The sequence below is a fragment of the Myodes glareolus genome, chromosome 24 (genome assembly GCF_982192425.1).
Source record: "Myodes glareolus chromosome 24, mMyoGla1.1, whole genome shotgun sequence".
Taxonomy (NCBI): domain Eukaryota; kingdom Metazoa; phylum Chordata; class Mammalia; order Rodentia; family Cricetidae; genus Myodes; species Myodes glareolus.
The window spans coordinates 13321865-13337631 of NC_142049.1; the positions used below are offsets into that span (position 1 = coordinate 13321865).

Consider the following 15767-nt stretch of genomic DNA (forward strand, 5'->3'; position numbering starts at 1 on the left):
GTAACTCCCATTCAAAGGCTCCCAGCCCGAGAAGCTGCGGATCCCCCGTGCCTCTTGTGCGTGGTCTGTGGGAGGCTGTCACTGGTCCTCACCGCCCTGCTCATGAGTTTGCCGAGGACCATCTTCCCCAGGAGGGAGGCCGGTAAGTGCAGGCTCTTCATCTGTCTCTGGGGACTTGAAAGGGCCTGATCTTTTTGGACATCTTCCCAGAGGGGTGGGAGAGCAGTTTTCCTTACTTGGTGCAGCCTGTGTGTGACTGTGTGCACACGTGTGCTGTGAGTCTGTTTGTCCTTGTAGGGGCTGGCTGGGCTCTCACCCTCCACGCACTTGGCAGAAGGTTGAAGTGTGTATCACAGGGGCTGGGGAGGGGGAGGGGCTCTCCCTACGTGGTTGAACACACCTGGCTTCCTCTGTGGCTGTTGCTGGTAAGAAACAGGGTCATCCGTGTTCAATGCTGGAGCTGTCAGGGTAACCAGAGCAGAGGCAGAGTTTAAGTGGGGTAGGACATTGGAACAGATGGGGGCCTCCCAAGTCTGGACTCTGAGAGTCTCGGGTACCCTGACTGGAGGCACTGTCTTCCTGTAGGTACTGTCTATGGGATGATGACATTTCTTATGACAGCCCCCAGGGTGTGCTCCGGAAATAGACACAAACAGGCACCAGACAGCCAAGGTTGATCCCTCTGCCCAGCTGCGAAAGCCGGTGAAACTTGGGTTCCACTTTAACTTTGGCAAAGGAAACGTACACATGGTTTTCTTTAAACAAGGAGAGCAAGGCAAGTCAAGAGCGCACAGCCTGACTTTTCCAGCTCCAAGAAGATACGGACGCAACTCTTGAGAGCTTTGGATTAGCGCCCACGGAAACCTCTGAGTTCAGAGGGAAGGCCGAAGGGCTGGCAGGCCACTACCTGACCTGAGCGATGGTGTCTGTGGCTCCAAGAGGAGCTAGTTGGCTTCCTAATCTTGGAAAAGGTGTTCACTGTTGCATGGCCCAGTCTCCTCTTTTGCAGATTAAGGAGAATCCATTTCTACCTCACAGGATAAAAGAGAAACCATGACAGAGCTCAAGCCTGGGAATGCCCTGGACACCACGGGTATAATGCGGTGACCGTGTCAAGTCTCAGGAGTAGCTCCCCTAGGTGGTCCAGCAACCTTCACAGACACCTGGGCTCTTGGGGGAACAGCAGTAGCAGTCTCCTCTGGAGCAGAGAGCAGGCTTCCGTTCAAATACCTCTTAGGAAAAGACGGCGGATGTGTCTTTTCCCCCGGGGAATCCGCCCCAGCAAGTGCTGACCTAGTACTTAGCCAGTACTTGGTGCTGGGTAGAACCATCTTCTCAGCTGTTATCCGCTTTCTGTCTCTGGCTGTATCTCCTCTGGCGAGGGTTTCCCTGGCAACAGACTGAGGCAGAGCGGTGAGAGTGGGGAGTTCCCTGCAGAGTGCTGTGGCGGGTACAGCACCCACGAGGGTGAAGGACATGGCAGAGCAGGCTGGAGACCTGGAGACTGGGGATAGAGTCTCAGCATGGGCTCTGGCTGGTGCAGCTGCTCCCAGAGAGCCTGGAACCCTTGCAGTTATCAGTCAATGCGTGTGGTCTGCCCCTGAGGCAAAGCAACTTCGGGGCTCAGGAAATGCTAGAAGAGTTGAGCTGGGGTCTGTCCCGAGCAACCTTTGCATGGCTGTGGGAAGGGAAGTCTTAGTCGTGGGGTAAGGAGCGACTCTGAGTGACAGCTACTTGGTAAACCTGACTGAGTGCCTGCTCTCCTTTGAGCTTATTCATGCAGAAGGGGTGAGCAATATGGCCACCTGGCCAGTTGAATTCTTGCAAAGCATCGTGATCTTGAATAAGTTCCTGTCCACAGAATCCCTGAGAACAGAATGGTTAGGAGAAGGGCTAGAGACGACCCTAGGAACCATTCTCCAAGGGTAGATTACTGCTGATGTGACCCTGCTGGTTGCTTGGATCTCTTCAGTCACATGACTGCGGCTGTCTTACTTTCTCCCGTTAGAGGATAGGCACCCAGACCCTCATGGAGCAGCTGCCAGCAGGGTGTCAGCCTGCAAGGCAAACACCAGCTCTGCATAAGGCTGGCAGCAGGACGGGCTGGGTCTGGAGAATTCTGCCATTCCCTTTCCCTGCCTCAGGGAAGGAGTCTGGCTGCATGAGACACTATGCATGTCTTCAATCGTTCAGAGCTTTATAGTGTTCCGGGGACAAGTGTGGATGTAGTGGGGTTTGTTTTGTTTCTCCTTCCCTGACCTCTTTATTTCCTGTTTATTTTTCTTTTCTTTTTAGTGGACACGACTTGTAATGCCCATTTCATTGCATTTTAACTTACATTATGTAAAAATACTTATGCATTGGAAAGTTGTACTAGAGAAACCAGAAAATAGTAGGTATGTTGAATTGAATTAATTGGTATATTAAATAATAAAGTATAAATTTAGACTAGTGTTATTGACAATAAGCAGGAATAAGCTGAAGATAAATTATGAGAGAAATGAATTGGACTTCAGGCTTTCTTACATATGCAAATTTTAATTTTTATTAACTTTGAAAGTTAGTATAAAGGACGATGGGTTATATTCTGCATTTTCATATGTGTGTCATTAGATTTTGTTCTAATTCATGCCCCTCGTTCAATTTACTTTTCAATACACAAAGAGTGAAATCACTTTCTTAAACACTTGGGATTCATTTGCAGCACATTGTTTGCCTAGAGCCTCCTGTGCTTCAGGCACTGCGCTGGGTGCTAGCGAGCTAACGGTACATATTAAATAAACAGCAGACTCAAAACATGAAGCTAGAGGCACTCGATGGGGAAAACCAACCCAAGCCAGCGGTTAGAATGGGCTTCTGTGAGGAAGTCTTATTTGAGTGTTTCCCCCCAGGGTGTATGGGTACCAGTCAGGGGCAGGTCCGTTGTGGTGGGGTTGTGCACTGTGAGGAGACAGTTTGTGGAAGATGATGAGGCGGGAGGGTGAAGAGGTTGAGACCAGCTTGTGCTATACTTTTTTTTTTTAAATTCGTGTTGTGTACACCTGTAATCCCAGTACTTGGGAGACCGAGGAAGGAGGATTGCTGTGAGTTTGAGGATAGCCTGGGCTACAAAGTGAGTTCAAGGTCAGCAAGGGCTAGATAGGGACAACCCATCTGAGTAAACAGTACCACCATCACCACACGGGTCGGGACAGGGCTGGAAATGCAGACCGTAGGCAAAGGAGACCGAGGGAAGTCAGCGGCCCCAGACCTCTCCCCTGATCCACTGTGTAGAAGGATGGTGTTGCTGGTGGGACAAGAGTCCCCCGTCATCAACCGTTTTTGTCCCTGATTCCAAGTGTGCGTAGTATTAGGAGGCCTCCCTGTGCCTCCCTGTGCCCTCTGTAAGGTCAGTTCTCTCTTCCTCCTCCAGAGTGTGTTCAGCAGAAACAACTAGCCAGGGCCTCCCTGAGCAGGGCTTACCATACTCCCCCACATGCCAGGGCACAGCGCTTGTTTCTGTTTGACAAGCGAGATGAATGCAGTGCTGAGGGTTTTAGCAAATGGCATGGGGTAGGACCAGGACTGAATGCTGGCCAGTATGTCCCATGTATTGAAAGTCATGTATGGGTGTGTACACTATTACTGGGTGTAAGCATGCACACATATGCACGTGCTCACACATGAACACATAGACATGCATGCACACATAGGACGCACACTCACGCATGCACGCACACACATGTGCGCGCGCGCGCACACACACACACACACACACAGATTTTCCACGGTGCTTCCACTTGACATTAGGTCTGGAAAACTCCTTATTCCTAAAGATACTAGGACCTCAACTTTGACGGACTGCAACAGTCTGTGCCCGGGGCTGTTTTACTCCAGCTTGTTTTCAATTTTGTGTTTTCCAAAACAGCTGGAGAAAGGGTTTCAAGCCCACAGAGAGGCAGAAGTCACTGCACTGTTTAGTCAGTGTTCTGTTGCTGGGAGGGGACGCCATGACCACTGCAACTCATATAAGAGAAAGCATTTGACTGGGGGCTGGCTTACGGTTCTGGAGGTTTGGTCCATTAGCATCAGGGAAGGGAGCCTGGCAGCGTGCAGGCAGGTTCCATAGCTGTAGCTGAAGAGAGAGATGCTGGGTGTGGCATGGGCTTTTGGACCCTCATGCCAACAAGTCCACACCTCCTAATCCTTTGAAATAGTGTTACTCCCTGGTGAGCAGATCTATGAGCCTATGGGGCTGTTACATTCGTGCCCCCGCACTGGCCACACCGGCATCCATCAGCTACATTGGACTTGATCGTCTTTCCCTCATTGTATCTGCCAATCTCTTAGTCTTCCTCTCCTTCCATGCTCCATCTTTTCGGTGTAATTGCGTGTGTATCAGGTATCACTCAACCCCAGAGTGGATAGAACTACCTTAATATTTGCCAATTTACAGACGGTGAAATACACAAATCTTTAAACAAGATTTATTTATTTTGACGTGCGTTGGTGTTTTGCCTGCATGTATGTCCGTGTGAGGTGCCAGAACCCCTGGAACTGGAGCCACAGACAGTTGTGGGCTGTCATGTGGGTGTTGGGAACTGAACCCCAGTCCTCTGGAAGAGCAGTCGGTACCCTTTCTTAACTGCTGAGCCATCTCTCCACCCCAGAAACACGTAAATCTTTAGCTAATATGTAGGGTACTTTGAGAAGTGCAGTTTCTGGTGTGAGGCACACTATTAGGGAATACTGGACTGGAGATGCAGCTCAGCTGGGAGAATGCCTCTCTACAATGCCCAAGGCTCTAGGTTCGATTCCCCGAACTCCCTAAAGCAGGCATAGCGGTGCAGTCCTGTAATTCTGGCACTTGGAAGGTGGATGCAGAAAGACAAATCTATTGTCATCTTTGTCAACATTGTGAATTTGAAGATAGATTGGATTACATGAGACCCTTGCCACCCCCTAAGCCCCCCAAAAAGCCACCACACAAGAAAGTTCTTCTATGTAGTTTGAAATTGCTTGGTGGCCATATAACACCAAATTTAAAAGCTTATACAAGTAAAGTGTAGTGTCTGCTTCAGCATCTCTTAGCTCCAGAGACAGAATCCTTATCTGTGATTGGTCGACACGCCTCCCAGTGGGTACAGATCGGATTCTGTAGTATGGGGCAGCTCCAAGAGGAAAGTAACCCTCTGCTCAAGGGCTAAAGGGAAGTTCTGCAGAGACTGACCCAAGCTGTTACTAGTGGATTGTAGGAGGGGAGGAGCCACCTGGGGCAGGGAAGATGGAACAGGTGTATCATGGGAACAGAGCAGGAATGATGAAAGACTACATAGAGGCTCTATGCAGATCCATGTCTTACCTGGGCCTTCTGGGGGCCCCAGAGGATCCTGGGCAGGTGGCGTGTGTCCATCTGCCTCCCAGAGGCTGCTTTGTGATTCTCAATGCAGCCCAGCCTGGCCCTGGCCCCAGCCCTGGCAGCAAAGATCTGCTTTTACTGGAAAGGATGCTCAGAGCAACCGAGAGCGGGTTGCAGACAGTGTTGGGGGACAAGCTTTCAACTGTCTGGGTGATATTGCAACAGAGAGGGAGAGGGTCCAGTTACAGGGCAGTTTGTGGCTGTTGTGCCCTGATGGTCCCTCCTCCCCTCTTTGGAGAGCAAATGGGGCATTGTAGTACCTTGGGGTTCTAGGGAAGCAAAGCTGGTATTTGAGCTGCCAGTATGTCAGGCAGCAGGACATTCTTTGGGCCTTATAATAACCCATTTGCAAAAGGGAATCTGGCACTCAGATGGAAGACTGGCTTGTGGTAGGTCATGCAGCCAGTGAACAGCAGAGCCGAGGACACTGGCCGCTGGACTGCAGGGTTGTCGCTCTGTTCCCTGCCCATTCTGCCTCCTGTTGCCAGGGTGTGAGCACATGCGCCCAGCCTGATCCAAGTTTAGCCTCCTATTGGTCTATCTTGTGTCTGTGTCTATGGATCTGACCTCAGCACCCCTGTCTCCTGCTTCCCTGTCCTCCCTCCTCCCTGTCTTTTCTTCCTCTTCTTGTTCCTTCATGTGACAGCGACTTAGCATACACTTTTACCATCTCTGTGCTGGGTCACAAGACTGCAGCGGGAGATAGGAGCCACAGTCAGTCCCTGGCATGGGAAGTCACAGTTATTGCATAAGGTAGACACACAGAAGAGTCAGGCATCCTTTGAGAGGATGGGAGAAAAGCCCTAAATTCAGTGATGTAATTGGCAGGCCATGCCAGGGAGGGCTTCCTGGTGGAGGTGACAGAGGCAAAACTCAAAAACCATACAATCCCCCTGGGAAGTAGTAACTGGCTGGTCTCTCTGTCAAAGGGGGTGTGCTGTGCTGACCCTGGGAGGTGGAGGAAGCGTGGCACGTCTGTAGGAGACAAGCCTATGACCTTGGCAGGGATTTAACATTTTTACGCACCGAGTCAGTCATACCAGGGCAATCACAAATGAGGAAAAGAAAGGGTTTCTTCATCTTTAAAATGTTGATATGAAGCAGGAGACAGCGTTCCTCAGATAGTTGTGTGGGCAGAGGGAGAGTGAGGGCAGTTACTGCCTGGCACGACTAGGCACAGTCATCTTCAGATTCTGTCTTTTCCAGTCTGAAATGACACCCCAGGACCCAAACCCCACCCCTTGGAACACCTCTGACACCCTTAAAAAGCCAGAAAAGATGAGGGGTTCAGCTACCAGGGTTCTGCTGGGTGGGGCTGTTTGCCTTCTCACCCTGAATATCAGCCAGTGAGAACTGGCTTTCCATTTTTTTTTTTTTCCAGGTGGAGAGGCTGGCAGGGTGCTGGTGCTTAGCAAACCACCCCAGTCTTGTCCTTAAAATAGCACCACCCAGTCTGGGACCACTCCCTCCAGCCTTGTGTTAACCCTTTCCAAACCTGTCTAACAGATGGGGACAGTGGGCCAGGCATAAGTCTCCAGCAGTTCAGCTTGGCAAAGGGCGCTTCTTCAGCTCGTGTTAAAAGGACAGGCCCCTCCAGATGATGCCAGGTTCACATCTGGCTTCTGCATCCTGCTGGGACCTCCTAAGGGAAAGGGTGGGAACCACGGCACCTTCCAAAGGCAGCTAACTGAGCAGCTGCAGACACCAGGTTGGCCCTTCTCAGTATGTTCTGTGCCGTGGAAACTGACACCATCACTCGGGTTCTGCGCTGCCTGGTGACTTCCTTTGTCCTGTAGCTCTGGAACGAGGATTCATAGCTAAATTCTGGTCCCTCGAGGGGAACAGGCTCCCTTGTTTTTCTGGTCCGAGGCCTTGGGGGTGGGGGTGGGGGCTAGGAGTGAAGTGTGTGTTTTTAAAGTGCTATTTAACCTGAGTCTAATCACGAGTTAGACGAAGGAAATGTCTCTAAGGGTTCTTTGTAAACTGTAAAGTACAAACAAATGTGCAAAGCCCGTTACAAGGCATCGGCCGTTTATTTATTCTCTCCGTTATGTGTTGACTCATTCTGTAAATGTTTATGGAGCCCTTATGTGGGCCTGGCGTGTTTGGGGGACCCTGCGGTGAACAAAGCCGATGAGGTCCCTTTCTGGGGGATTGTACTCTAGATGGGATCGATTGATGACTCACAGGGACTCAAATGGGCTGGTAGGTCACCCTCCAATGGTGGCAGGTCCCCCGCAGGGAATAAACAAGGAGAACACAGTAGAGAGCTTGAGGGGAAGTCACTGAGATTGAGTGGACAGGACGGGTTGTGTTTCAGATGGAGCCAGCCTCAGAAAGAGTTAGAAGAGGAACTTTCTTGGGAGAGGGAGCAGCTGTGGTAACACGAGCTTGGCTTGTTTGAGAACCAGTTCAAAGGCCAAGGTGACTGTGGGATTCGGGGAGCAGGAGGTTCCCAGGGTAAGGGGTAATGGCAAGAAGCACAAGGTATGCAGGTTTCCTTCCCGTCGTTACACATTCCTGGGCCTGTTAGCGTCCGCATCCCCACCCCATATTCTCTCAATAGTAACTTGCACTTGGACTTTCTGATTTCACTTCTCAGACCACACATGGGAGGCTGAACTCACAGGACTCGGCCTCTGAGCTCAAAGCAAGGTGGGGCTCTCCCAGCTGCCTCTCCTTTGCTTCATTTGGGCAGCCATGCATGAGACCTGTGCACTGCGGGCAGAAGGGGAGGGTCCTCTTCTTCAGAAGTGTTGACATCCTAGGTGTGATGGAGTTTCTGATTTGGGATGTACATCGTATATGAGTCAGGGTCAGTTGGGTCCCGACTACACTTGGGAATGTGTTTACCTGATGAAAGCAAGAGAGAAGGGGTTATCTGAAAATAGAAGGGGAAAAAAAAATCTGGACTCAGGCTAGATGATGAGGAGGATTTTGCTCTGATACAAGGGGCACCCAGGATCCTTCTCAGGTCCAGGGTACCGACTCTTCAACCTTTCTGCCAGAGGAAAGTAGCCACAATAAATAACCTATTGGGATCCCAGTTACATTGTTTGGATACTTCAAGAGAGGCTGTGGGGGCACAGAGCAGGCAGTGCCGACCAACTCCCCCATCCCCAGCACTTCAGAAATTCCTGCACCTTCCTCCAGACTTAGTTCCACAATAGGGGACTGTCCCCATGCCTGCTGACAAAAGTGGCTTTATGTTCAGAATGGCCTCCCAGGGCGCCTCTTGTGACCACCCTGGTTGCCTAGCAGTGGCTGCACCTCCGCAGTCTTGCATGGAATGTCAAGGGCATCCTACAAGTTGTTCCCACACCCTTGTTAATGCATGGGGACCTGGACCCTCTGGTAGAGTGTCAGAAAACATGCCAGAGAGGCCATATAAGGCTCAATGCGTTGATCACACTGTGCTTAGGAAAGGGAAGGGATATAGCAAGTTCTTTGGGGCAACCTGAGATCAGGCTGTCTGAAGGGACGTGAGGGGGAAAGGTGTGCTGGTCACATGATAGTAAACACTCAGGAGGGCCATGCTACTTAAGACTGGTTTTCAATGTGCTTTAGGGAAGTTAAGTCATTGGTCTTAAATGGAATATGCTCAGTGTCGCGTGGCACATCCTTGGCTCATGCAGAGCTGGCCACTCCCTCTGGAGGGTGTAGCTGAGCCTGAGAATACCTACATCTGTTAGGAAAAGTGTGACACAAAGGTGGGAGAGGGGGCTGGGCTGTGGAGTCAGGAATACCTTGTTTAGAGCCCCCATGTGGTAATTTGCTAGCTCCAACCTTGCAGAAAGTTTCTTGACCTTGCTGATCCAATGCTTAGCTCTGACTCAGGGTCACCAAGCACAGCACAGAGTGAGTAGGTGTGCACTGAAAGTTTGACTGGTGACTTTGGGACATGGCTATGATAGCATTTGGGCTGCCAGTGGGATCCTGGGGTGATGTTTTTCCAGCACTGGGGAATCTAACTCAAAGGCTTGTGCTTGCTAGGCAAGCGTACGGTCACTGAGTTACCATTCCTTTTCGAAAGTTTGTGTTGAGATGGCCTTGTTTAGTTGTCTAGGCTGGCCTTGAACTTGTGATCCTCCTGCCTCAGCCTCCTGAGCAGTTGGGACCTCAGGTGCATGGTGATCAGGCCGGGCATTGCTGTGCAGTGACATGTACGGTACACTCCTGATAGGTACCAAACCCTTGTCTGTAGCCCTCTTGTCCGTCCAGCCGTACCACTGCTGCCCGTGGATGTCAGGGTCAGAGCAGGAGGCTCTCTATGCTCTGGAGAGGGTCTGCTGCCTGGGTGCTCCTGTCAGTCCAGATGGTGGACTTTGTTCTGAGGTTCAGCTCTCAGCCCTGACTTCCTTCTGTTTGGGCCAAGCCTTTCACGTGGAGAAGTCAGATGGCCCTGGCTGGGAATGTTCACACAATTCTGCGCCAGGTTGGACTCCCTTACCCAGCGTCACCTGTCCAGAGCAGGTGGTGAAGGCAGCCGCTGACAGGGCGTGTCTTCCCTTGGAGCTGGGATGTGACTCGGGGCTGGTCTTAGTGTGAGAGAGGAGCCTTCCCCACTCACCCCAACCTGAGCCTAGTACCCTGGCAGTGCAGGTCACTGGTACTTTGGTCAGTGAAATCGGAGAGAGAAGCAAAGGCCATGACATCCTGATGGGCTGCACCAAGAGGGTCAGGTGAGTGACTGGCTTCTCAGTCAGTGTGTGGAGCCAGTGACCATTTGCTGTAGGAGGAAACCGACTCTCCTGGATGGGTAACGAATTGGTTGCTAGGGTGTAGCGCTCTGTTTGGAGGTTGTCAGGGAAGGCTCAGTGAAGAGAGCTGTTTGTGCAGATGTCCTGGTGTTACCGTGTTGCATGATGGGGCTTTTCCAGTCATGGTGGGTGGTTGGATGCCCTGGTTGTGGGTTTGGGGTTTCTGGCTCCCGGCTTGATCTTGTCCTCATTGCTGGGGTTTGAAAGCGGTTGGAAAGTTGAGTACCTGAAGGATGCTTCCCTGTGGACCTGGCTGGTGGGGGCGGGGGGGGGGGCGCACCATGAGCGTGTATAGCTGATGGCTACACTGACGACGAGACGAGAATCCCCTGTGCTTGTCGGCTCCTGCGCTCTGCTTTTGACCAGTTCCTGCTCCCTTTCCTTCCCAGAGGTGCTAATCCCAGCCTCTAGCTCGTAGTGTGATTGCTCCCTGTTGCTGGGGACCCAGGTGACGAACATGACAGTGAAGAGAAGCAGGTGCCCCGAAGTCACAGGGCAGCATCTCTCCTTCTGCTCTTAGTTTTTGAGGGAAAATTGTCCCTTTCTGGCTGAGCTACCCAAAGATGACAGCTACATCCCAGGAGCCATCTGAAGTCATATGGGGGCTTCCAGAAGCTTCTTGGGGTCACTGTCCCTTTAGTTTCCCTCCTTATTTGCTGAGATCCCTGGAAGAAGGTCATCAGACCTCTGTTTTCTGTGTCCTCCCCTCTGCCCTGTGCTTACAGTGGCCAATTCTTTGGAGCCCTGCAGAGGCCCCTCCCATGCCCAAGAGCTGCCAGAGTGCCCTTGTACCATGCTAGAAGCTCCAGTTAGCCATTTATTACTTAACTGTGCTTACTGCCTTCTTAATGCCTTTCTTGGGCATTCTTCCCGTCCCAGACACTATGCTGACATCTTTTCACGCATTGTCTATGAGCTCACATGGTGCGACTCCACCTGAATGGCGGGGTTCACTCAGGGGTGCATTCTGCGCCTTAGCTGTAGTCTCTGACTCTAGGCTTCATGCACGACACAGCCGCAAGACCCACCTCAACAATTGAAAACTGGTTATATAGCCAAAGAGTAAAAACATAACTGGACAATATCCACTAGCAAGATGGCCCAGGGGTAACGGCACTTCTTGCACAAGCCTGGTGACCTGAGTTCAATACCTAAAACCCCAGTGAAGGTAGAAGGAGAGAACCCACCTCCACGACATTGTCTTCTAGTCTCCCCTTATGCATGCTTCTCTCTCTCTCTCTCTCTCTCTCTCTCTCTCTCTCTCTCTCTCTCTCTCTCCCTCTTGGATCATACTTCCTTGGAGGTTTTTAATACTACTTGCAAACCATTCTAGAATTAACTTCTGAAAATCCATACACAAAGAGCTGAGGCAGAATTATCTTAGGAGAAAGCAGGCCAAAAACCAAGGACCTACCTTCTTGTCAGCTCTCTCCATCCCTGTCTTCTGTCCCTCAAGAGAAACCCAAGAACTTGGGGAGGTGGGATGCACTTTGAATTGAATTTGATGACAGCACAGAGCTCATATTCCTGAGGAGCACCTTAAGCCTCAGTGTGTCATTGCACCCCAGTCCTCTCCTCCACACCCCCAAGCTCCACTGCTACCGAGAGATTTGTCTGACCCGAGTGCCAAAGGGTAGTGCTATCTCTGACCCCTCCCTCAGCTTCCAAGTTTCTGCTCGTGGGTCCTTGGATGATTTAAAGAGTCACATGAGACATAGCACCCACACTAGGAATAGTGTCCATCTGCGCCTGCGGCACCCAGCAGGCTGCAAGGGCCCATGTTTTTGTCCCATGTGACACAAGTGCCTGAATCACAGGGAACCCTAGGAACTGACTGTTGTGTGGATGAACACTAACAGTAATCGGAGATTGGAGAGATGCCGCAGTGGGTAAAGGGCTTGTTACCCCAAGTACAAGGACCCGAGATCAGATCCCCAGTACTACTCATAAAAGTGGACTCAGCATCTTGTGTCTATAAGCTTAGCACTGGGCAGGCAGAGCTAAGCAGATCCTGGGGCTAGCTGGCCAGCCAATCTATCTAATACAGCAAAATTCAGGTTTAGTGAGAGATCCTGTCTCCAAAAGTAAGGTTGCTAGCAATAGAAGCAAGACAATTAGTGTTGGCCTATTGCCTCCAAGGGTGTATGCACAGGTGAGTACATCCATGTATACTGTTCTTGAGCATGTGCATATAGCAAGATACATGCACACACACACATACACACAGACACACATTATCAGAAGAGAGAATTCTTTATGTCTGCATTGCCTATTGTACTGGCAATACATTTCCGTAGGCGAGATGGTCTTCATCTTAAAACACAGCTCACTGTCGATAGCCGCACACTCCCATACTTGGGGAGCAAAAATACAAACAGTGAAAACAGGCAAATGCCTCTGAAAGCCCCAGTTTTCTGTTTGGGAGGCGGCTTTGAATCAGCAACGAACTCCAAGTTCTTCTTTGGGCTCTCTGCTGAAATTAGGACCCATCCGTGTCAGTCTTGTAATTAGACAAGGTTGCCTGGTGTCTGCCAGGAACATGAAGAGGTCCCTGCCCGAAAGAGCACGGAGCAGATGGGGTTGCTGAGCGCAGCTTGTGCGTGAGCACAGCGCCTGGGGAGAGGAAGGCAGAGAGTCAGGAGCTGTGGTGCTGGCTACACGCGTCGCTGGTGGAGAGGATTAGATGCCACGGACACAGCTCCTAGGCTGCTAGTTCCCTGCATGGTGACCCAGATGTCGGGGCCCATGCAGAATTGGGGTCTTCATGGGTCTTGCACCGTGGGGTCAGAAGTGCACCTGTAAGGGACAGGTGCAGCAACTAGGATGTGGCTGCCCTGCTCTGCCAGCTGGAGGTGGCCACCACCAATATGCACTGTGGCATATTCACATGCGCTCCCCGCTGCTGGGATGCCAGGGACTGACACCCCCTCTCTTCTGCTCATGGAATCTCTTACCTGGCCAGGCTAACCGTGAGTAATTCTAAGCCCTTCTCTCAATCTTGCCTCAGCATTGGAAAAAAAGCCCAGCAGGGAACTTAGCCCCCAAAAGGTGACAGAAAGGGGTCTGTTAGAATCAGGATCCTGCCATGTTAGCCAGGGCTGGGAGACCCAAGGGCACATAGATGCAGGGAATTCACTCTAAGCACACATCCCACAGGAAACTGGCTGGAAAGGAAGCTTCAGGCTTGTGGTTTCCAACATTAACTCTCAAGTAGACTGGAAATCAATGCAGGTGAGAAACTCCCTTTTACACATAAAACGAGTAGGGTAAGCAAGTATGTAAACTTCACAAAATCAGTCTTTCTGCGTTGTATGTATGTGTGTGTTTTTGTGTGTGTGCACACATGTGGGTGAGTGCCTATGTCTGTGTGTGCTTGTGCATGGGAAGCTCAGATGCTGGTGTGGGCACTTCCTCAATCGCTCACGAAAGCTTTTCTCCGGTCACCTATTTGACTAGCGCAGTAGGCTGGCTTGCTCTGGGGAATCCCTCGGCTCAGCTTCCCAAGGGTCAAGCTTATAGGTAGGCTACCACACCCAGCGTGCATTCCTCTGGGTGCTCGGGTTCGAAACTCTGGTCCTTATCCTTGAAGGGCAAATGCTTTACCACTGCGGCATCTCTCCCCCACAGTCATATATTTCATGAACTTTCCAGTGTCTTTATTCATAGCACAGCAAATGTACCATGTAATAAAGTTTTGTTTGCGTTACATAAGCTATTGATTAATTCATAAACATTTACTTACCTGTGTACCTTATGTGTGATAATGGTGTGTTCCATGACATAAAAACAATGTAAACTCCAACTTTGAATCAGATCATAAAAGTTTAAAAAGCCAGCAGTATTCTAGCACCTCAGCGGGACAGAGAAGGATGGGGGTGTGGCCTTATATCCTGGAGTCTGACATGACTTTCCTCTGGACACAGTGGCCATCTCCCTGCTGTCCACGATAAGAATTTCTGGCCCAGTTAGTCACGAGTTCTCCTTCCTTTTTCTGTTCTTATGCTCACCTACTGGGTGAGTAGTTTGCTGAGTTACTGCAAGGGTCAGAGGTAGGCGACTGGCCCAGTCTCACATGCCTGCCCTTCCTCTTTTCTCAGCCCTCAAGGGTCGCTTGAGGTTGCTCCTTCCAGTCAAACCCCACAAGCCCAGGGATGGTCACAGCAGTTGCTGAAGGAGATGGGGGTCTTCCATATTTCCTGCCTAAGTGATATCTGGGCAATGGGCTTCCCCAGTGCTGAAATAATTATCAAAAGCAGATAATGAAGTATGTCTGCACGTGCGTGTGTGTCTGTGAGAGAGAGAGAGACAGAGACAGACAGATGCAGACAGAGACACAGAGAGAGACACACAGAGAGAGAGAGAGACCATGTGAGCTGTCAGCCTCTCTCTGTACAAATGATAGTTCAAAAACCACTTACTCATCTCATATGTCATCTTACAACATCAACCTTAACAGATGCCAAGAAAGAAAAACCACATGCCAAGGCACCTCCCCGTGGCTACGAAACAATTAAGCTGGAATTTTCTAATAAAAAAAAATTCAAGAAACCAAAAGACACAAAATTTTGAAAATTAGGTGACAGTAACCATGACACACCTGTAAAGAATGGAGTTTAAACTGGAGTTGAAGCTTCAATTACTGACTGACTTTCTAAGAAAAGACCGTAAAAGGTCTGGGCTGTGAGTCGGCACCTGCCTAAGTTGAGTTCCTCACAAAGTCAAAACAGGTAAAAACAAAGTAACTAACCAGGTAGGTAACAACAAAAAGAACAATAAGACAATGGATGTCCAAGATTCCTAGACTGTGGCTGAGGGGTTCAGAAGGAGACTTTTTAACTTAAAGTAATAGTGACAAAGATAGCTGACATGAAGACAATGTCAACTAATACATTGTTATATTTCAGAAACTGGAATACTTACTATGTCTTCAATCGGCTATAACCTACTCGGCTTTAATTCAACTATTTTTTTTAACTTTGATAAATGTTCTAAACATTTCAAAAAAATCTTTAAAGAATATTTATTAGTTCTTTGAGTCTTTCATACACGCCATATTTTGACCACATTCCCTTTCCATCCCCTGATTCCTCCCATCCTTACCTTCCTCCCTACTTATGTTGAGTCTTTTTTTTTTTTAAAGCCCATGAGGTCCAAAGTGTGTTACCCAAATAATCTTGGGTATGGGGCCAACCCCTGGAGTGTAGTTGACGCTCCCAGGGGTCAGAGCCTTAAAGCAAACTGACTCTCCCTCTCCCAGGAGCTACTAGCTTTCAATAGTCTTCAGGTAGGGGTGGGGTTTCCTGCCCACTGCCCCCCATTCACGCTGGGACTTTGGATGGTTTGAGCCTTTGTGACAACCACTTTGAGTTCATATATACAGCTGCCACGCTGTATCTGGAAAACACTATTTTGGTATCGGCCTCCACTGCTTCCAGCCCTCACAGGTTTTTCTCTCTACTTTTCTCAGGGATCTCTGAGCTTCATGAGGGAGGGAGTGATGTAAGTGTCCTATTGAGGGAGGCCTGCGTTCTCTGCCCATTGGTCAGTCGTGGGTCTCTGTGCTAATCACCCTCTACCACAAGAAGCTTCTCTGATGAGATTGACAGAGC

General features: G+C 50.1%; 1 protein-coding gene across 3 annotated transcripts in view; it reads left to right on the plus strand.

Annotated features, from left to right (window-relative positions):
* Nucleotides 1-10: 10 nt before the first annotated feature.
* Il16 (interleukin 16) overlaps nt 11-15767 on the plus strand; it is a 93753-nt gene continuing 77996 nt past the window's right edge. The window contains exon 1 of one of the 3 annotated variants that reach the window (XM_085683040.2): nt 11-142. In XM_085683040.2, coding sequence (XP_085539166.2) covers nt 103-142 — 40 coding nt within the window. In that variant the 5' untranslated portion in view covers nt 11-102. Of the gene's footprint in view, nt 143-9936; nt 10081-12816; nt 13128-15767 lie in introns of those variants that run through there. The other 2 variants (XM_085683041.2, XM_048435263.3) reach the window with 2 other exon arrangements.